General features: G+C 42.1%; 1 protein-coding gene across 2 annotated transcripts in view; it reads right to left on the minus strand.

Annotated features, from left to right (window-relative positions):
* Positions 1-255: 255 nt before the first annotated feature.
* Positions 256-23,401, minus strand: part of LOC124788353 (probable phosphorylase b kinase regulatory subunit alpha) — a 262,109-nt gene continuing 238,963 nt past the window's right edge. For both annotated transcript variants that reach the window (XM_047255616.1, XM_047255615.1), the window contains exons 23-25: positions 4,934-4,987; positions 4,655-4,858; positions 256-804 (exon numbers count right to left, since the gene is read on the minus strand). In XM_047255616.1, coding sequence (XP_047111572.1) covers positions 577-804; positions 4,655-4,858; positions 4,934-4,987 — 486 coding nt within the window. In that variant the 3' untranslated portion in view covers positions 256-576. The remainder of the gene's footprint in view (positions 805-4,654; positions 4,859-4,933; positions 4,988-23,401) is intronic.

Raw genomic sequence — 23,401 nt, forward strand, 5'->3', positions numbered from 1 at the left:
TTTTGGAAAGGAAGGAAGATTGAGTTTAGTAACCTGTCGACATCAAGGTCATTAGAGATGGAGCATAAACTTGGATTGTGTCAAGGATGGGGAAGGAAATCTGCCATGCCCTTTCAAAGGAACCACCCCAGAATTTGCCTGGAATGATTTTGGGAAATCACAGAAAGCCTAAATCTGGATGGTTGGATGTGGGATTTTCACAGTCGTCCTCCCAAATGCGAGTCAGTGTACTAAACATAGCACCACCTCAATCAGTAATTTTTTTATTTTATTTATTTACTTTTAAGACTGTACAGTTAATAAAATATGTTTTGTGTTTTAAAAATGTGGGAATCTATTAACAAATATATTTTTCAATGTATTCTGACAATATCTGGTCTTATTAGTCTACAGCTATTGGCAAAAATGACATTGTTATCGCATTTGTCAACATTTTCTGCATGAAATACTTTAGTCTTCAAAACTATGGCACTTTGTTTTCTGAGGTAGCACATAATCAAGGAAGTACAACTAAATGGAGAGGAGGATACTTTGGAGTTTGTGTTTTACACATCATTGCTTGAGATTCTTTTGCTCTTAACTAATTGTACAGTCCATATCTCCTTCACGTGGCAGACAATCCAGTAGGCTTGCAATAGCTCTTGTCACATATGTCATGGTTCCATAACTGCCGCTAGGGGCACTGTCATAAAAATGTTGACAGATATATGCTGCGCCACCACACAGCAACCCACCCGTAGACATCATTTCACGTTGCTCTCGAGGCTTCGCACAACACAACGTAGCATCACCATCCACTCTCATCTATAAAAAAAAGAGATTTTTTTTTGTATCATACAGTAAACAATTTAAAAGTTTCTCCAACTGCACTGTCATTGTTCTTCAATACATTAATCAAGTAAAAATAAAATACTTTTTTATAAAATGAAAACTATTATTCTTACGGTCAAACTTCAAACAACCATTTTATAATGATGAAAGAAAACTTGAGGGAATGGAAAGCCTACAACAGGATCTTTCTTATGTATATGAAAGGAGGATATACATTTAATTTGAATGATTTTTTTACTTCTACACTTCTCTCATGGCTCATTCTAAATGTAATCTTTTGCTGTCACTCCTGTCTAATTTATCATTGCATCTTCCACTTACCTCTAGACTTCAACCTCAACCACACTGTACTATTCATCCGAATACCAAAATCCCTTCCTTAAGCTATAACTACCTTTAGTTATATCCATATTTTGTGCACACCACTGCCAGGCATGTATTATGGTTTCTTCTCATTCCATTTGTGTACTAAGTGCAGGTGTAATGACTGCTTAAATGCCTTTGTGTGAAGTGCAATTAGCCTACTCTTGTCTTTGCTGTCTATGCAGGAGTAATATGTAGGGGAGAGTATACTCCTAGATTCTTTACTTAAAAATAGTTTTAAAAGTTGAAATCAAATGGTAACAGGTTTGTTCAACTCATGGGACAGGATATCAGAAATCTTGAAAAATCTGAACACACACACACACACACACACACACACACACACACACACACACAGAGAGAGAGAGAGAGAGAGAGAGAGAGAGAGAGAGAGAGAGAGGGGTGAGTAATGAACTGTGTGGTAGTACCACCCTACCTTGTGACACTGTGGAGCAGGAGGAACTAGTGCCATCTACCAACTACCAATCTCACCACATGTTTGTAACTGTCAAGTATTGTTTTTGTTCTTGTTCAGTCTCTACAGCTCTCCCACATATCCAATATCCATACCAACTGTGTAACCATGATCTCTGCTGAAATTATTCTGTCCTAATTAAATAAATGTTTATCACAGGGGCAGAAGCAAAGATTCGTGTGAAGTTATTCTAGAAGTGCTCTCAACATACTACTTCGAGCAATTGGTTAGAAAACCAACTCGAGATGGGAACATATTAGATATCTTGGTGACAAACAGACCTGATCTTTTTGAGGAAGTTAATCCAGAAGAAGGTATTAGCGACCATAATGTCGTTGTGGCTTCTATGTCAGTGGAAGTTGAGGGAGGGGGAAGAAACTGCATAGAGTTTTCTTGTTTGGGAAAGCAAATAAAATTGTCATTAATGAATATCTTCATAGTCAGCTCCCAGCATTGACCGCGGGACACAAAGATATTGAGCAACTTTGGTCAGAATTTAAAGGTATTGTCCACCATGTGCTAGAGAAGTATGTGCCTAGCAAAAGTATAGGGGAGGGAATGGATCCACCTTGGCACAAAATACATGTTAGGAAGTTCCTGAGAAAGCAGAGAATTTTGCACAGTCGTTTTAAACGCAGTCACTGCCCCGCTGACAAACAGAAATTATGCGAAATGAAAGCAGCTGTCAGAAGGACAATGAGAGATTCTTTTAACGAATTTGAAAGCAATATTTTACCTGTAGATTCTAAAAATAACCACAAAAAATTTTGGTTGTACGTAAAATCTATGAACGCTGCAAATAATTCAATACCTTCTCTTGCTGACAGTACGTGTAATGTAACGACGATGATAAACAGAAGGCCGAAATTCTAAACCTAGCTTTCAAAACCTCGTTTATGGTAGAGGACTGCAGCACCATTCCCGCTTTCAATTATCGAATAAACGATGCAAGGATGGCTGACATGGTGTTTAGTGTATCTGGGATTGTAAAACAGTTAAGTTCCTTAGATGCCAGGAAAGCACCTGGCCCAGATGGTATCCCGTAAGATTTTATGTTGACTACACTACAAATATAGCACCATTCTTATCCATCATCTACTAGAGATCACTGGAACAGCAGAAAGTTCCACGGGACTGGAAGAAGGCCCAGGTCTTAGCAATCTATAAAAAGGGTAGAAAATCGGATGCACTTGATTATCGGCCAATTTCACTGACATCAATTTGTTGTAGAATCATGGAACATATTTTGTGCTCACACATAATGACCTTTCTAGACTCTGAGAAGCTCATCTGCAGAAACCAGCATGGTTTTAGGAAACAGCGGTCATGCGAGACACAGCTGACCCTCTTTGTGCACAATATACAACAGGCTCTAGATACTGGCTCCAAGGTTGATGCCATATTTCTCGACTTTCAGAAGGTTTTCGACTCAGTTCTGCACTGTCGCTTGCTACAAAAAGTGCGCGCTTACGGTCTATCCGATGACATATGTGGTTGGATAGAAAGTTTTCTAACAGACAGTGATCAGTGTGTCGTCTTGAATGGGGTGACTTCAACAGAAACAAGTGTAACTTCAGGTGTGCCCCAGGTCAGCATAATAGGTCCTCTGCTTTTTACAATTTACCTAAACGATCTGGTTGATGGTATTGACAGCGGCCTTAGATTGTTTGCCAATGATGCTGTAGTCTACAGGAAAGTAGTGTCACACAAAAGTTGTGAACATATCAATGAGGATTTGCAGAAAATAAATGTGTGGTGTAATGACTGGCAGTTATCTCTCAGTATTAATAAGTGTAACCTACTGCACATAACAAGGCGAAAATCCCCATTAATGTACAAAATAAATGCCCAGTCTTTGGGAGCTGTAACATCCATCAAGTATCTGGGTGTGACTATTCGAAATGATCTCAAATGCAATGATCAGATTACACAAGTAACGGGTAAGGCGAACTCTAGATTGTGGTTTATTGGTAGAATCCTGAAGCGATGCAGTCCTTCAACAAAGGAAATAGCTTACAATACATTAGTTCGTCCAGTCTTGGGAGTATTGTTCGTCTGTATGGGACCCTTACCAGTTGGGTCTGATTCAAGAGATTGAGAAGGTCCAAAGAAGAGCAGCAAGATTCGTGACTGGTACATTTAGCCATTCAGAGAGCTTTACAAATCTCATAGAAAGTTTGAAGTGGGACACACTTGCAGATAGACGGTGCGTAATCAGAAGGGGCTGCTCACTAAATTCCAAAATCCGATCTTCACCGAGGATGTAGAGTATATATTATTACCACCAACTTTCAAATCACGCAATGATCACAATTCAAAGGTAAGGGAAATAAGAGCTCGTACTGAGGCATTCAGACAGTCGTTTTTCCCTCACGCGATCTGCGAGTGGAACAGGGGGCGGGGGGGGGGGGGGGATATGACTTTGGTGCGAATTGTGCCCTCCGCCACACTCTGCTTGGCAGCTAGCCGAGTATATATATATATAGATGTATATATAAGTGCTATCACTTTTAAAATCAAACTGCAATAAGTTGTTGCAAGATTCTAGACTTTTCATTTCAGTAGATTTTTATAAAGTATGTGTGTCTCTCCAAACAGCACAGTGTGAATGGCATGTCTTACATAAATACCACCACATTTGCAGGAAATACTATACAAACCTGACATTTCTTGATGTAGATGTTGTCATACTTGTGTTTTAAATACTTGTGTTAAAACTGGTGATGACTGTCAATGGACATTGTTTTAGTTCTACATATTGAGGTGTTTAAGACAACTTTGTTGTGGACAAGATAATTAAAACTTTTTATATTCAACTTCGGAGTGTAACCCTACTGCAAGATGATTTCATTCAGTCATGCAGCTGTGAAAGACTCTGAGGATACACTAGTCCTCTTTGGTAGAAAAGAACAAAAACTGTGACATGTTGTTATATAATTTATAACATTTAACCTGTAAAAGTGTCAACAAATAGAGTTATCTTACCTGATCTTCCAGAAATATTTGATTCGCTTTGTGTACAAGACTCTCCACTGTTATTATGTTTCCTAAGGAGGCAGCCACATTATATTCAGCAACCAAGGTCAGTACCATCAAAGCTTCAACAATCAGCTGGCGATATTCGGGTTGTGGAATAGTATTAAGAACAGTTTCCACTGCCAATGCAAACTTAAGTTCTCCTGAAGTCATCTGTGAAAAGCCATCATTTTAGTGATGAATTATATTTATGAACTAGAATGTGCAGCAATTTGCAAAAACACTTACCTCCTGAGTCAGATGCTGAGGTAAGACTTGTCCTTCAATAGCTAATCCCTGGCACTAAAATTGAGAAATTAATACCATTTTAGTGTCACAATTATGCCTTACTTTGTAAAGGCACTATGAACTACACAATAATAATGAAGGGCATATTCAGGATCTGAGCAAAGATGATGATGGGGGAAAGGGAGGGTGCAACTTATATTTGTTTCACAGTGAATGGCGAAATAGTCTTGATTCCATGACAACTTCTTTTTAGGTACAGTTGTGACTAATCAGTATTCATTACATGTTGCACTTTTCTGCAATTGAAACTGAATTGGTACGTCTACCTGTGAGGTTAGCGGGAGAGGGAGGGGTGAGTGAGTTAATTTTATGATGATCTTTTTTGGGGGGAGGCAGCGGACATACCCATGTTAATTATCATTAAACCACAGCAAAGAACCCTCCTACTAGGGGAAGGTATAAAGGATGTTACAAAGATTATTTTATTGATACAAATTAAATACCACTTGTTAGCTGGTTGGTTAGTTAATAAGTTAGTTTCAACTTGCAGAGATCATTTGAACAATTAATAGTAATTATGTGGGACTAGTGATTTTATATTCACATCACAAATTAGGTGGTTCGTGGTTCATGATGTGGGTTCCTGTAGTCATGTCCTAGTTCATGAAACACTGGCAAATTATGAGTGGCCAAGTAAGTAGTCCCGACAGTCGGGATACCAGATACTTTGGAATAAGGCTGGGCATCTCGGACATATTCTGAGTCGTGGTCACCTTTGTGCTCATACGGCAAAGACTACCAAATCCACCGGTTAGTCCCTCAACCGTTAGGGGTAATACCCAATGGGACTCGGGGAAAGTAAGCCTAGCAACCTGCTTCCCTGGTACTTTAAATATGATGCTGGCAGCAATCAGAGCAAAATGCCTCGGACCTTTAGAGGTGACAGAGTCCCACCTCTAACTGACAAACCAGGGGCTCCTAAGATACGACTTGGCAAACAAATGGTAATGAGATGGGGAGCTATTAATATCAATGGGGGCTACTCTGGGAAGAAGGTAGAGCTGGCAGAGGCTGCAAGTAAGATGGGGTTGGATGTTTTAGCTGTTAGTGACATTCGGGTAAGGGGTGAGAAAGAAGAGGAAGTGGGAGAATACAAGGTCTACCTGTCAGGAGTCAAAGCAAGAATAGCACAATGGGGTGTAGGGCTTTACATCAGGAAAGAAATGGAACCCAGCATAGTTGCAATAAGGTATGTAAACGAACGACTGATGTAGATAGATTTGACAGTGTCTAGCAAGAAAATTAGGATTGTGTCGGTATATTCGCATTGTGAAGGGACAGATCAAGATAAGATGGATAGTTTATATGAGGCACTCAGTGATGTAGTTGTTAGAGTAAAGGACAAGGACAGTGTTCTGCTCATGGGTGATTTTAACGCCAGGATTGGAAACCAAACAGAAGGGTATGAAAAGGTTATGGGTAAATTTGGAGAGGATATGGAGGCCAACAGGAACGGGAAACAACTCTTGGATTTCTGTGCCAGTATGGGCTTAGTAATCACAAACTCCTTTTTTAAACATAAGAACATTCACTGGTATACTTGGGAAGGCAGGGGAACCAGATCTGTCATTGACTATATAATAACAGATCAGGAATTCAGGAAGGCTGTGAGGGACACACGTGTATTCAGGGGATTCTTTGATGACACTGATCATTATTTAATCTGCAGTGAAATTGGGATTGTGAGGCCGAAGGTGCAGGAGGTCAGGTCCATATGTAGGAGGATAAGAGTGGAGAAACTTCAGGATAAGGAAATCAGGCACAAGTACATAACAGTGATCTCAGAAAGGTACCAGTTAGTTGAATGTAGTCAATTACAGTCATTGGAAAAGGAATGGACTAGGTACAGGGACACAGTACTAGAAGTGGCTAAAGAATGTCTTGGAACAGTAGTGTGTAAAAGTAGGATGAAGCAAACAGCTTGGTGGAATGACACAGTCAAGGCAGCCTGTAAAAGGAAATAGAAGGTGTATCAAAAATGGCTACATACTAGAACTCAGGTAGACAGAGAAAGTTATGTTGAAGAAAGAAAAAAAGCCAAACAGATAATTACAGCATCCAAGAAGAAATCTTGGGAAGACTTTGGAAACAGGTTGGAGACTATGGGTCAAGCTGCTGGAAAACCATTGTGGAGTGTAATTAGCAGTCTTCGAAAGGGAGGTAAGAAGGAAATGACATGTATTTTGGACAGGTCAGGAAATCTCCTGGTGAATCCTGTGGATGCCTTGGGCAGATGGAGGGAATATTTTGAAGAGTTGCTCAATGTAGGTGAAAATACGATCAGTAATGTTTCAGATTTCGAGGTAGAATGGGATATGAATGATGATGGAAATAGGATCACATTTTAGGAAGTGGAGAAAATGGTCAATAGATTGCAGTGCAATAAAGCAGCTGGGGTGGATGAAATTAAGTCGGAACTCATCAAATATAGTGGAATGTCAGGTCTTAAATGGCTACACAGGATAATTGAAATGGCGTGGGAGTCGGGACAGGCTCCATCAGACTGGACTAAAGCAGTAATCACACCAATCTTTAAACATGGAAACAGAAAAGATTGTAACAACTACAGAGGTATCTCTTTAATCAGTGTTGTGGGTAAAATCTTCTCAGGTATTGTTGAAAGGAAAGTGCAAGTATTAGTTGAGGACCAATTGGATGAAAATCAGTGTGGGTTTAGGCCTCTTAGAGGTTGTTAGGACCAGATCTTTAGCTTACGGCAAATAATGGAGAAGTGTTATGAGTGGAACAGGGAATTGTATCTATGCTTTATAGATCTAGAAAAGGCATAAGATCGGGTTCCGAGGAGGAAGTTATTGTCTGTTCTACGAGATTATGGAATAGGAGGCAAACTTTTGCAAGCAATTAAAGGTCTTTACATGGATAGTCAGGCAGCAGTCAGAGTTGACGGTAAATTGAGTTCATGGTTCAGAGTAGTTTCAGGGGTAAGACAAGGCTGCAACCTGTCTCCACTGTTGTTCATATTATTTATGGATCATATGTTGAAAACAATAGACTGGCTGGGTGAGGTTAAGATATGTGAACACAAAATAAGCAGTCTTGCATATTAGGATGACTTAGTTGTGATGACAGATTCGATTGAAAGTCTGGAAAGTAATATTTCAAGGCTAGATCAGAAATGTAAGGACTATGGTATGAAGATTAGCATCTCCAAAACGAAAGTAATGTCAGTGGGAAGGAAATATAAACGGATTGAGTGCCAAATAGGAGGAACAAAGTTAGAACAGGTGGACGGTTTCAAGTACTTAGCATGCATATTCTCACAGGATGGCAACATAGTGAAAGAACTGGAAGCGAGGTGTAGCAAAGCTAATGCAGTGAGCGCTCAGCTACGATCTACTCTCTTCTGCAAGAAGGAAGTCAGTACCAAGACTAACTTATCTGTGCACCGTTCAATCTTTCGACCAACTTTGTTGTATGGGAGCGAAAGCTGGGTGGATTCAGGTTACCTTATCAACAAGGTTGAGGTTACGGATATGAAAGTAGCTAGGATGATTGCAGGTACTAGTAGATGGGAACAATGGCAGGAGTGTGTCCACAATGAGGAAATCAAAGAAAAACTGGGAATGAACTCTATAGATGTAGCAGTCAGGGCGAACAGGCTTAGATGGTGGGGTCATGTTACACGCATGGGAGAAGCAAGGTTACCCAAGAGACTCATGGGTTTAGCAGTAGAGGGTAGGAGGAGTCAGGGCAGACCAAGGAGAAGGTACCTGGATTCGGTTAAGAATGATTTTGAAGTAATAGGTTTAACATCAGAAGAGGCACCAATGTTAGCACTGAATAGGGGCTCGTGGAGGAATTTTATAAGGGGGCTATGCTCCAGACTGAACGCTGAAAGGCATAATCAGTCTTAAATGATGATGATGATGATGATGATGATGATAATCACAAATTATTTTGTAAATATGGCTACATGCTGATCATTTGCATGTGCTTTTAAAAAAACATACAGACGTGCATTAGCAATTCCCACCAAGCACTTTTTTTTACACGTTACAATAATATAAATTTTACTACAAAATAAAATAAGTTGTCAAGGAGAAACTTTTACTGTTTGTTTTTGTATTTTACTTTGCTATCTGTCAGACATTTTGTATCACTGGGATTCAGCACTACAATTAACTTTTTTGTGCCTAGATATTTTCCTACTCTCATTTTACATTTGTATCTCAAAGATATTGTTAATATTGTTGTGAAGAGGTAATTATCATTCTGAGAAATCAATGAAAAATCCAGCTTTTCTAAAACTTTGCCTTTCCATCACAACAAATTATATCTTCTAAGTGGCTTCATTCCAGGGAGCTTTCACTTTTGGAGTGAGAGGAATGACAGAATATGCTGGGTCTGGTCTCTAAGATGGGTTCACAATTCCTCACGAACTGGTTTTGGTTTGTTCTGTCTGAGAGCATAGAAGTTGTCATTGGTGAAACAAGGTCTCTCAATGGCATGCTTTTGGTCATTTCTCCTGCATTCATCAAAGAGACTTAGCAAGGCATAATATCCCATCATGATACTCTGTGGTTATTCTACTGCTATTTTCAAGTCAGACTGTGATGGATCAGTCACATCAAAGAAAGTGCACAACATTCTTATCTCCACATTCTTTGCTGACTTCAGTTTTGTTGGATATGTATCACTGTTAACATCCGTGCAAATAACTGCCATTTCAGCTCACAGTTAAATTGGTCTAGTCACAGTTCATCATCAGTTACAATGTTCAATACTGATTTTCATGTACCAACATTAAACCTAGTATACACCTACTAACAGAGCTCTGATTTCTTAGTCTTGTATCCATAAGTAGTATAGTACATTATCCAAAACAGCAAAAACTTTTTAACGTTATAACTGTCACATAATATCTGAGAGACAGCTGCTGAAGCAATCTTAAGAACTCACTAAATAAGTCACGTCATGAAATAGGCACCTTTATCTATGTGCAAATAGTTCAACTGATTGATTAGTCCACATCTGACATATACAAGGAAATTGACTGACAAATACTATTTTATATAAAAATAATCTACACAGAGAATACCCCATCAATGAATCTTTAATATTTATCAAGTAACTACTTTACTATTTAGTGTATCGAAGTCACACACTTTTCTTCCTCATCACTAAATAAACACAAAATTTAAATCCTCTGCCAAAATAAGCTGATGTTAACGGGAGCTAACATGAGATAACCAACAAATAGTTTCATTATGGATGCTATTTATCATCAAAAGTGGATGCAGAAATGTATTTGCAATCTATAGAGTAGAAAGATATCTGGAGTGAGCACTGCATTCTGTGGGTGTTGTCAGAATTAAACTGGGTTTGTCTCCTGACAGCTTGAAAGATATCAATTTTTTAAACAGATGTCAACCAAAAAGAGGCTATCTAGGAGTTAATTTTTTTTCTTTTTGATACAATTCCAATAGATCACACCTGTGTTATTTCTAGTCAGGTTTGTCTTTTTAAGGGAGGGAAGGGGTTGAGAGGGGGTGGAAGCAATTAGCAACAACTATTTACAGTACAGAAAATTAAAAGTAAATCAAAAGTTAACATATTCCAATAACAACATGAAATGAAGAAATGTGAAGTAAATGGAAGCTGGAAATTATTAAATAATGTACTGGGTGAAATTACAGCATGCATCATAAATACATTATCTACACAATCCTGGTACAGAACTGTTGCACTGTATAAAGGTATTCTGAATGAATATAAAAAATTTTAAGTCTCTCTCTGGCTAGTGACAAGACAAGGCAGGCTCTTGTGCAGTCTCTGTATCGGAATGTCAAATAGCCAAGAGATCTGATATTGCAATAGCGTGGCATACACCTCAGGCCACTGCTACATGTCACTTGAGCAAGGTGTCTGAATCACAAATTCAGCAGTAATATCTCCCTGAAAAGGGAGCATAACACCATTCTGCCAACCACTGCAGAAAGTAATGAACTGAAAGCCTGAAAAGAAAAGCTGGGACAACATGATGCTATGAAGATGCTGAGAAGCCTAGAAAACCAGGCCACATTTGGTCATATTCGTCAATGCAAAAGGTCATTGCCCCCAGCAGACAGCTACGTATATTCCGGGCGCATTGTCATTGTTTCAGGAAGGTGCGGTAACTGCTTCTGTGAGTGGACACCAGCGTCCATGGCTTCCTCTGGTGGAAAGGCCATGACAACTGTTTACATGCACCACCATACTGTGCAGAGCTGCAGTGAGCTTACTGCAGTGCTATCTTTGATGCCCATGAGTGCACCCTAGAAAACCACATCACTGAGCTGTTGGGCATCACTACTGAATGGGCAACACCTGCCACCAGCTGTGTTTAAAATATGCACCAAGAAAGAAATACCCGAATGAGATGGAAGTTGGTAGATGTAATGTACATGTACAGACAAACAAATGATTACAATTTCTGAAAAGTTGGATGATTTATTCAAGAGAAAGAGCTTCAGAAACTTAGCAAGTCAGTAATTTGTTGGTCTACTCCCATATGCAAGCAGTGATTTGGCTTCACATTGACTGACAGAGTTGTCATGTGTCCTCCTGAGGGATATCGTGCCAAATTCTGTCCAACTGGCATGTTAAATTGTCAAAATCCTGAGATGGTTGGATGGCTCTGCCTATAATGCTCCAAACATTCTTAATTAGGGAGAGATTGGAGAATTTGCTGGCAGAGGTAGGGTTTAGCAAGCATGAAGACAGGCAGTAGGAACTCTTGCTGTGTGCAGTCAGTCATTACCTTACTGAAATGTAAGCCCAGGATGGCTTGCTATGAACGGCAACAAAAAGGGGCACATAATATTGTTGACATACTGCTGTACTGTAAGGGGCGCCAGAGATGACAACCATAGGGGTCCTGCTATGAAAAGAAATGGCACCCCAGGCCATCACTCCTGGCTGTCCGGCCACATGGCAGGTGTCGTCAGATTATAACACCACAGCTGACCAGGTGCCTCCAGACATGTCTTCGCCAGTCATTGAGGCTCAATTCGAAGTAGGACTCATCACTGAAGACAGTTCTACTCCAGTCAATGAGATTATGCAAAGTTTAAGGATGAGATAGATAAAGTAACATAACTTATTAACTACTTGATTGAAATGAATGAAAGTGTTGGGGAATGTTCTCAGAGGTCTTCCATTTATATACATAAGGTAGACATATCACATGGCCTGAGGATAATGTGACTGTAGTGCCAAACGGGGCCAGGCCAGCAACATGAGGCAGTCGAAGGAATGGGAAAAGACAGTGTGTTTTAATCAGTGACCAGTCACAATGCACTCTGGTGTTGGTCTTCATTACAACATGGCCCAGAGACAGTATCTGGATGACTTCACTGGGGATGAATAATTGGGAAACTGGAAGGAGGACAAAATGCGACAAATGTAGCCCAGCAGTTTGGTACTGTTCACAGTACTGTTTCATATACATGGGGAGCATTTCAAATCATAGGCACCACTGCCTGAAAGAGAGGTGGTGATGGACTATGGTTAACTACAGCTGCAGATGATCACTAAATTGTGAAGCATGCAAGAAGAGACCTGTGTGAAACAGCAAGTGTGATTGCAACCACATTTAACACATTCACAAGACAATCAAATGCATTCCACAGTGGCATGGTTGCTACAAGGGACTCGACTATTTGCCCAATGACCAGTGCCTTGTGTTCCACAGACACCTGCACATTTGCGGCACCATTTGTGATGATGGCAAGAGCATAGGGACTGGACCAAAGAGATGTCGGCTTCCATGCTCTTCTCAGATGACTGCAGATTCAGACTGAGTGTAATTCTGGATGTACCCTCATGTGATGAGAGGCGGCAACACATAAAGCACCCAGGAACACTGTTGAACAGAATCATTTTGGTGGTCCAGCCGTTATGGTGTGGGAAGGCGTAATGTTGCACGGGTGTACTGACCTCTAAATCTTTGAAAACGTTACACTCGTTGAGCAATGTTATTGTGATACTGTACTCCTTCCCCATGTGTTCCTTTCAGGGATGCATTTGGTGGTGACTTCATTTTTATGGATGACAATTTGTGATCACACTGAACAGTGTAGGTGGAGGAGCTCTTGGAATGAGAGGATATTCGACAAATGCACTGGCCTGTCCATTCCCCTGTCCATTCTCATCAAACACATGTGGGCTGCATTGGGGGGACATATTTTAGCATGTCTACATGCACCAATGGCCATCCAGCAGTTGACAGTCATGCCGGTGGCAGAATGGAATGCCATAGTGTGATCAGCTTGGAGCAAGTTGCAGAGCATTCATTGCTGACCATGGTGATCACAACCCCCTTTTAACAGATTGACTGCCACAGCAAAAATAAGTAAACTGTTCCCAGAAGCCATGTAAAGTGGTTGATACAGTTTGATTCATCATCTTATTTGTAGTCCATCTGTATCATCACAACTTTAAAAAACCTGCGAGATATCTTGTAGTTGCATACAGAGTAGAACGTTCAGCTCAGATATTCACTATGAGATAGCTCACTGACAACAATAAATCACCAGCTTGTGTATCTCTAAGCATGTTTGACAATGCAAATCATGTCTTTCTTGTAACTGCATCGGAAATTGTTCATCCTTCATTGTAGATGATTCACTCACATTTATCATTATCTGTGTTCAATTTTCCTTGTAAAATGGCTAGTAATAAGAGGAAACTGAGTGATTAGAACTTGACCAGCCAGCCAACATAAACAAATCAGAATGGGACAAGTTCATGCACAAATTCTCGAATGGTGAAAGTTCCTACGACCATCTTCATGCGAGCATTCAAGTGAGGACTCAAATGAAGATAACAGTGAATGCAATGAAGAAGAAGATGAGGTGGATGGCCAAATAGCACGCACTACAAATAATAGTGACAAGAGGAGTGTAGTGGCAACTTTTGACACTGAATGTAATAGGAACACCTTATGTAGCAGGAAGAGGTGGAAGGCATCGTATTAAGACTCATTTAAGCTTTCCAAGGGATTTATTGTTTCCAACTACAGTGCCCCTCTCGGTCTGCATCACTGGGTCCTGAAATGCTGAGGACACCACGTCACTGTCTGCGAAATGGCTGCCTAAGCGACCCGTGCACGCACTGCTGTGTTCGGACTTGTACAGCAGTGGAGTTGCGGCATCATCAGGATGCGCCGGCAGCCGACTCAGAGGCCTTCGTCTCTCTGCCGCCTCAGTGCCGCCCGTTGCAAGGCGACCCGTGGCGCGCTCCCTCGCCAGCGTGGCTAAGAACGCGGTGACAACGAGCACCTGTGATCCGGCATCTGAATCTGCGGCCCTCACCTTGGATGTCTCTGGTGCGTGTTGGGAGCCAAGACGACTGCCTGCAGTAGTGAGCCGTGGAGTGGCCAGTTGCTGGCTGGCTACGGACCCCGCATCGGCCTCAGAGGGTCGAACCAGTGACCTGCTGGGGACTGGAATGCTGGTGCCCCATCTGCTGCTGTGTGTAGCCAGTGGTGTGACATGCCCCGCCGTCCAGGAGAGATGTCACACTTGAATGCCTTGTTAGAAAACCGGCACCTATTTATACGTGGCTGTGTGCCTCTGTTTTGCTAACGCACTGCTCCGAGTCATATTCTCATAACACCTAGGTAGGCCAGTGGGCCCCTTCTGCCTGTATCTTGTGCCATGCAAACCGCTGCGTACACTCTTTTTAGCAGGCTCTGTGGCCTCCATTCTACTTTGCAACCACTGGTAGCGTAACTTACTGTCAACAGGCCTGCACCTGGCTGTAACTAGTGCACTCTGAAATATTGCATCAACACTGACTTTTCCTATCCCAAATGATAGTGCCACTGCATTATTCCCCCCTTCAGAAAGACCTGGTCCCCGGGTTGACCTTTAACTACCTCTTAACTTGTTTGGGTCGGCACCTATGACATATTTCCTTGCTTTTAGAAAACTTAAATGTTGTCTAGTGCTCCTTAAACACATAGCATAAAACAAAATGTAAAAATTCCTTTTTGGATGACCACTGCTCAATAAACCCCTTACCTACTCATCTCACGCCCTCGGTATCCAGTCCACTGGGACTTGAACTACCCTTGGTTCCCTCTTGGAATTGGCTCTCCGCCTGATCAGAATGAAAACAACACATAACAAAGTTAAGGCTGCGAAGACACTTGGCACAGATGTGCTCAAAATAGTCGTTTTCCCTATACTGCGCGACATGTTGCACAAGTTGTTCAGCTGATATGCGCCCCTCCTGCTCTGAAACGAACTAGTTTACAGATCTCAACAGACCTGGCTGCCGAGTTTGATTTAACAAGGTCAGATTGTGCCTTGGCAAAAACTCTAAAGTGGCTTCTGGCCAGTAGAGCTGTGGTTGTGTAACATTCAATTGCATGACTCCTGAAATTGATGTTAGCAGATGGAAGGTTGGTCCTATTACGTTACATGCAGTTCCATTGATTAAAATTCCACTCCCCTCGAGCTTTATATGTTTCACTTCTGCAAATACTCACTGTTGTGGACTGGCAAGACAGCCAATCCACAGTGACGAGTAGCCGAAAGGCACGCGTTTAAGCTCACGCAGGCTGGCGTGAGGTCTGGAACAGGTAAGGGAATTTATAGTAGCAAAGAACGTACGTAACTACTGGAATACTTAACTTTAATCCATAATTGGTGAACATCGGTCTGACGGTACATGCATCACAAGATAAATAGCAATTGATAATGGCGCCTTGCTAGGTCGTAGCAAATGACATAGCTGAAGGCTATGCTAACTATCGTCTCGGCAAATGAGAGCGTAATTTGTCAGTGAACCATCGCTAGCAAAGTTGGCTGTACAACTGGGGCAAGTGCTAGGACGTCTCTCTAGACCTGCCGTGTGGCGGCGCTCGGTCTGCAATCACTGACAGTGGCGACACGCGGGTCTGACATATACCAACAGACCGCGACCGATTTAAAGGCTACCATCTAGCAAGTGTGGTGTCTGGCGGTGACACCACACTCACTGCTCAAAACAACTTGCTACTACTATTAATTTTTCATAGATGGAGAAGATCCAATGCATCCCAACCTGTTGCAAGCTCAATTTTGGCTCCATGATGTCCCTTGGACAGTCTATTTCTTCTCTCCTGGCTGAAAATAACTGCACCATGCACGTATCCGGATTAGTGCTTACCATTCTGGCTGGACATACCGTTACCTTTCCTCTATGGCAGCTTCATAATTCCTCCCTTGTCATCTCTGCATACTAGTTGCTAGCTGCTGAAATCAGCTATACCTCCTTAGTTTTCACTTCTACCAACTTGTTCAACGCTCCCCTTTTCAGTGACCTGAGGGCAGGGATCACCATCACCATCACCCTTCCTCCCTCTTCAAAAAGACTGTTGTCCCTAACAGGCTCACAATTCTCGAAAACATATGAATATACAATGCCTAATTAATCTATGCAAACCCAATGATACAAAACAAGAAAACAAAAAAAACTACAAATACTCTACTATTTTCTGGATCACAAAGCATACGGTACTTCATGCTGTACTCTATCTTCCTGGTTTTCTCTGTGCTTAGCACTTCTCTTCACTCTCTCTTTCCTCCTCTTTCCTCCCTGTGACACGCCTGGAATCACATCAGGGCAACCCCTAAATGGCCGTAACTGCCCAATGTGTACTATCGTTGTTCTAGTTGGCAGCTGAAGCTTAACATTAACGGGGGCTGTGGTTTCAACAACTTCGTATGGCCCTTGATACCTCACGAGGAAATTTTTCCTTTTCCCTTTTTGCATATAGGGGCTGGACAGCATTACCCTTTGCCCTACTCTATACTGCGGTAAACATCCTTTCCACTTCACTGCGTCTTCCTGCCTTTCCAAAGCCTTCATATTTACCTTTTGTAGCTGTTTCCAAACATCCCAAATTGTTCTCGTGAATTGACGTAGAGATTCACCGGTCCTTCCTGTCCGTAGCCTCACCAAATCAAACGGTGATGGCATTTTTCACCCATACACTACCTCATATGGAGACAAACCAGTATTTGTGTGGATTTTTGCATTATATGCACATACAATATGCTTCAAATACTCGTCCCACTGATGGTGATGAGAATCCACATAAAATCTCTTCCCAATTTTTCTGTGTACTCATTCTGTCCTTCCGTTGGCCTGTGGATGCAATGCGCTCGTCCTCAACTTCTTTACGTTCAACAATTTACACAGTTCCTTCATTAAATCTGACGTGAAGTTTGTTCCTTGGTCAGTAATTACTGTCTCCGGTATACCAAACTTCAAAATCCAGTTGTTTACTAACGCTTGCGCGACAATTGCTGCCTGTTGATTTGGCATAGCTGCCATCTCCACATACCTTGAAAAATGGCCTATTATTGTCAGAACGAATCTGTTCCCCGATGGTGTTCACCTGATGGGTCCTACGACATCAGTCCCAAACAAAGAAAATGCTGCTTCCGTTAATCGTTGTAGCTGTATCTGTTTCTGACTCAAATCTGCACTCTGCACACACGGTATAAAATTCATGACATACTGATCCACATCTCCTTTCCTACCTCTCCACCAACACCTTTTCGCCACTCACCTATTTGTCACTCTACACCCACCATGACCAGATAACACGTGACCATGTGTTTCCTTTAAAATCTCATCTCTCAACTTCGCTGGCACTACTACCCTTGGCCCTAACTTCGTTTCCCTGCACAGAAGACCGCCATACATATTAAATTGTGGCTTTGTCCGGTACAAATTACAAGCATTGTCAGCATCCTGTAATTCTTGCCATACCACTAGGTCATAACCTATGACTTCTACTTTTGCCACCTTCCTACTTAGTGCATCCGCATTACCATGCTTCATCCCAGGCTTGTGCATCACCTCACAGTCGAATTCACTAAGCCTCACAGCCCATCCAGCGAGTCTAGTGGACGGATCCTACAACCCCAACAACCACTTCAATGCAGCAAGATCTGTCACTACCTGAAATCTTCTCCCATATAAATAACATTTTAAATATGTGATTTGATAGATTACGCTAAGCATCCCCCTCTCTCTGTCGTTGAGTAATTCCTCTCTGCTGCATTCAACGCCTAGATGCATAGGCTACAGGATGTTCTTTCCCATCAATTTCCTGACTAAGAACACACCCTAATGCTCGAGTTGATGCATCGCATGCTAGTATAAACTCCTTTTCAAAATCTGGAAACACAAGTACTGGACTTTATGTTATCACTTCTTTCAGTTTGTCAAACACTTTCTGACACTCTTCTGTCCACTCAAATTTCACACCCTTCCATAACAATCGCGTCAATGGCGTGCTAAATCTCCAAAACCCTTCACGAACTTTCGATAGAAACTGTAAATTCCGATGAATGACAGCACTTCCTTAACTGTTTTTGGTTCCCGAAAATCCCTTACAGCCTGTACCAACCTCGGATCTGTTCGCACTCTGTCCTTTCTGATGATATGACCCAAATATTTTACTTCTTCTAATGCAAAATAACACTTCTCCAGGCTCAACATCAAATGAGCTGCTCTCAACCTCATAAAGACTTCCCTTAACCGCTGTCTATGCTACTCCATACTACTTGAAAACACTATAATATCATCCAAATAGACAAGACACTGCCATGGTTTCAAACTCCTCAAGACACAGTCTAGCAACCTCTGAAATGTTGCTGGAGCGTTTTTCAAACCAAATGGCATTCTGATGTAGTGGTAATGGTCTCCAGGAGTAGAGAAAGCAGTTTTTGGGCGATCCTCTGGAGCCACTTCTAACTGATGATAACCACTTGTCAAATCCATCATAGAAAAATGCTGGCATGTCCTAAGTCATCAAAGTCCCCAATATGTTTGGAATGTGGTATGCATCCATTACTGTCTTATTATTGAGGTATCAGCAGTCACAACAGAACCTGCATTTCTTAGTTCCATCCATAGACTTTTTAGGCACAATGACAATGCCTGCTCCCCAGCAACTATTACTGTGTTCTATAATACCGTCTGCAAACTGCTGATCAATGAAATCCTCCACAATCGACTGCAAATACCTTGGTATTCTGTATGGTTTATGGTAAACAGGTGCTTCATTCCCTGTTGGTATCCTATGTTGAACTAGTGGAGTTGTTGGCAGCGGCCCTTGCAGAAAAAACAAGTCCTTAAATTCCCACAATAATTCTTCCATATGCTCTCTTTCTCCTCCTTTCAAATGCTTAATTTTGTTACGCAATGCAGTACTATCGGCATTTAGTGGTTGAGCCCTTCACATACCTCTTGAACACCAGTTTTCATCATCTGGTACATCCAAATTTGCTACTAAAACTCCTTTTCTCAAATTCACATCTGCAGCACTAAAATTATCCACGTTCAAGGGAACTACTCACCCGTCGTTCCCCTCCTGTACGCATACAATACTACGTTTCACAAATCAACCCAATGGACACAAAAATTCATTATCCTCGTATGGTTCAATAACACATACTGTACCCACAGGTTGATTCGACTCCACACTTACCCAAAGCGACTTCCCAGTGCCACCAGACACACATTCATGAGAATTAACCCTTAATGCTAATGTACGCGGTCCAATTGGTTTGTTCATTACGCTGAACGCCCCTCGCGACAGCTCTCCATCGACAACAGTTTCCCCTAGCTGAAATAACATTCCACCAAATTCCACAGTTCATTGTCCAAGATCAATTTTGGCATGATGTTGATGCAAGAAATCTACTCCTAGGATCATATCGTAGCTCTCGCTTACCCATGGTACTACCTCCATGCATGCATCAAATCGGAATTTACCTATGCGAAAGTCAACTGCCACTGACCCCAAAGGTGTGACCTCGCTATCCCCCCTCCACGCAACCTATAACGTGGTGGGTCTAACTTCCTTCGTCCCATTAAACTTGTAGTAGCCACTGACACTTGCACCCCTGTGTCCAACAAAATCGTCAACATTTTAGTTCCTATGGCTCCTACCACTGAATGTCCTACCTCTGCATACGTATTTGTAGCATTGAAATTAAACAGGAGCTCCCTTGGGTGGGTCTTGGGCTCCCTCTGCCGTTTAACGATTGTTCACCTCTACTAACTCCACTTCTCCATCCTCCAAGCTGCTGATTTCCACCCCTTCCTCTATTCCTCTGTGACTGGGTACATTGCCTCTGCACATTTCCTGTACGACCATTCTTATAACATTTTATACCCGCTGTAAACAGTTTGTCTATCACGTACCCCCATTGCCGCATTTATTTCCTCACATTGGAGAATACAAATCTTTCGGAGTCCCTTCACACACTTTACGCGATATATACACAGGAAACCCTCTCAAAATTACATCAAGTCCCCTTTGCTCGGCCTTCTGCAACAGAACACCATTAGCTTCATTGCTCTGACCCAACTCATAAGTGTACTCGTTAATTTCTCTTATTCTGTTCGAAAATTTCTCTACCATCTCCCCCTGTCTCTTCGTCATTGTACTCAAGCTCTCCCTAAAGTACCAAGTGCTATTCTGTTTCTTGTACCTCTGTAAAAGCACCTCCTTTAACTGCTTAAACTGTGCCTTCCTTAAGGCCTCAGAACACCTTACACATCCTTCGCTTCACCCGTTAATCTAAATCTTGGCTACATGTAACAACTGTTCATCCGACCAACCATTCATCATAGCTGAAGTTTCCAAGTCCTCCACAAACGAACGCACATCCTCAGATGCCAGAAAACAGAATAATCAAACTCGTGGCAGCTAGATCAATCTCCTGCTGCAGAATCATAGGCAACAACGACTGATCCAACACGGTTTCCCGCTCACTTCTAGATGTTAATTCACTCCTCAACTGTGTATTGTCCACTGTCAACTGTGCTACCTTTTCCAACACAATCCATACTGCTACTGGTGCCAGCACACCTTGCGTTCCTGACTCTGCCATTGTGTTGCTTTCGTTCTCAGTTAGTCCCGAAACAAAACATTTAACTACAAGAACAACCCGACTTCCTACAGCTCCATATCATCACACTCAGTATCATCATAAACCAATACAAAAGTAATCAAATGCCACGAAAAACACCATCTACACTAACACTTATTCTGACAAAAAAAATAAATAAATAAATAAATAAATAAATATGCCTATGCAAAACATCCAAAATGGCCTGCCAAGAGCCATACTCAAAACACAAACAAAAAAGAAAGAAAATGTCTCCAACACTCAAAAAGAAAAATTGGTCAACACTCACCACATTTTGTGACTGTAATGCAGGCAGTGGGCTCAAACATCGTACTGTACAGACTATGTCCGCTATTCTGACACCAAATGTAGTGGCAACTTCTGACACTGAATGTAACAGGAACACCAAATGTAGTGGGAAGAGGTGGAAGGCACCATATTAAGACTTGTCCAAGCTTTCCAAGTGATTTATTGTTTCCAACTACAGTGCCCCTGTTCTTCTTGGTCTGCAGCACCAGGTCCTGTAATGCTGAGGACACCACTTCGCTTTCTGCAAAATGGCTTGGCGCGGAATGGCTGCCTCAGCGACCCATGCACGCACTGCTGTGTGTAAGCCTTGTACGGCAGCGGAATTGCGGCATCGGCAGGATGTGCCGGCAGGGGACTCAGCGGCCTTCGCCTCTGTCACTCAGCGCCACCCGCTGCAGGGTGACCCAAGGCGCGCTCCCTCCACTGGCGTGGCTAAGAACGCAGTGCCGAGCGACCGCGATCCAGTGTTCGAATCTGCGCCCTCACCCTGGATGTCTCCGGTGCGTGTTGGGAGCCAAGACGACTGCCCGCAGTAGTGAGCAGTGGCGTGGCCAGTCGCTGGCTGGCTACGGACCCCGCATCAGCCTCAGACGGTCGAAACAGCGACCCGCCGGGGACTGGAATGCTGGTGCCCCATCTGCTGCTGTGTGCAGCTGGTGGCGTGACACACCCGCTGTCCATGAGAGCTGCCACACTTGAATGCCTTGTTAGAAAACCGGCACCTATTTATATGTGGCTGTGCATCTCTGTTTTGTTGTTGCACTGCTCCGAGTCACGTACTCATAAGACCTCGGTAGGGCAGCGGGCCCCTTCTGCCTGTAACTTGCGCCATGCAAACTACTGCATTTACTCTTTTCAGCAGGTCTACGGCCCTGTGGCCTCCATTCTACTTCACAACCACTGGTAGCGTAACTTACTGTCAGCATGCCCATGCCTGGCTGTAACTTGTGTGCTCTGAAATTTTGCACCAAAACTGACTTTTCCTATCCCAAATGGTAGTGCCACTACAGGAGTGACACTCCTCAAGATCCACCAGTATTTGCATTCAACAAGGATGTGGGACTGAAATTAGACATAAAATTTGGTGTTAACGCACTTGTTGATTTGTTAGTTTTTTTTTTTTTCCTTTTTTTCCTTGAAGAATTCTTAATGTCATGATGTGAACAAACAAATCCATAAGTGAGCCAGGACGGAAAAGAACATGGGAAGACATTAATGAGGCTCCTGAGATGGACGCATACAGACATTGTGGAAATGAAAGTATTTTTGGGGCTGTTGTTGCACCGGAGGACAAGTCCTTCTTACACTGTCACATTCTGGAGATCTGTTATGAGTAGAAACCGATTTCAGCTTTTACTGAGATATCTACATTTCTCAGACCACTCATGGCAATCCAGTGAACAACTACACAAAATTAAACCAATTTTGGACCATTTCAGTAGCATAATATTCCAAACAGGAATCTCTGCATTGATGAATCAATGGTTTTGTGGCACAACTGTCTGTTTTTCAGGCAGTGTATCAAAAACAAGAAACAAGTATGGTGCAAAACTTCACGAACCTTGTGAATCTAATGGTGAGGTTCTCAAAATAAAAATTTGCTGTGGCAAATCACAGGAGAAGGCCACGATGGGTCATGCATCTGAAGTTGTTTTGCAGCTGATGGAAGCTTTCTTGAACAAAGGATATTTGCTTCATATGGACAATTTTTATAATTCTATATCACTTACAATACTGTTTTTGACTTACAAAACCTATCTGTGTGGAACATTATGTAACACCAGAAAAGAAAATCCAAAATTGTTAATTACTATGAAACTGAAGAAAGGTCAGATGGTATGGAAAAGAAATGACAGTGTTGTTCAAATGGTTCAAAGGGCTCTGAGCACTATGGGACTTAACATCTATGGTCATCAGTCCCCTAGAACTTAGAACTACTTAAACCTAACTAACCTCAGGACATCACACAACACTTAGTCATCACGAGGCAGAGAAAATCCCTGACCCCGCTGGGAATCGAACCCGGGCAGGGGAAGCGAGAACCCTACCGCACAATCACGAGCTGTGGATGACAGTGTTGTTGTTTGTAAATGGAAGGACAAAAGGGAAGTCCTGACCATTTTTAATATGCACCATGCTGAAATGATGGAAATTCACAATCGAAACAGCGAAGTTT

Source organism: Schistocerca piceifrons, chromosome 3 (genome assembly GCF_021461385.2).
Source record: "Schistocerca piceifrons isolate TAMUIC-IGC-003096 chromosome 3, iqSchPice1.1, whole genome shotgun sequence".
NCBI lineage: Eukaryota > Metazoa > Arthropoda > Insecta > Orthoptera > Acrididae > Schistocerca > Schistocerca piceifrons.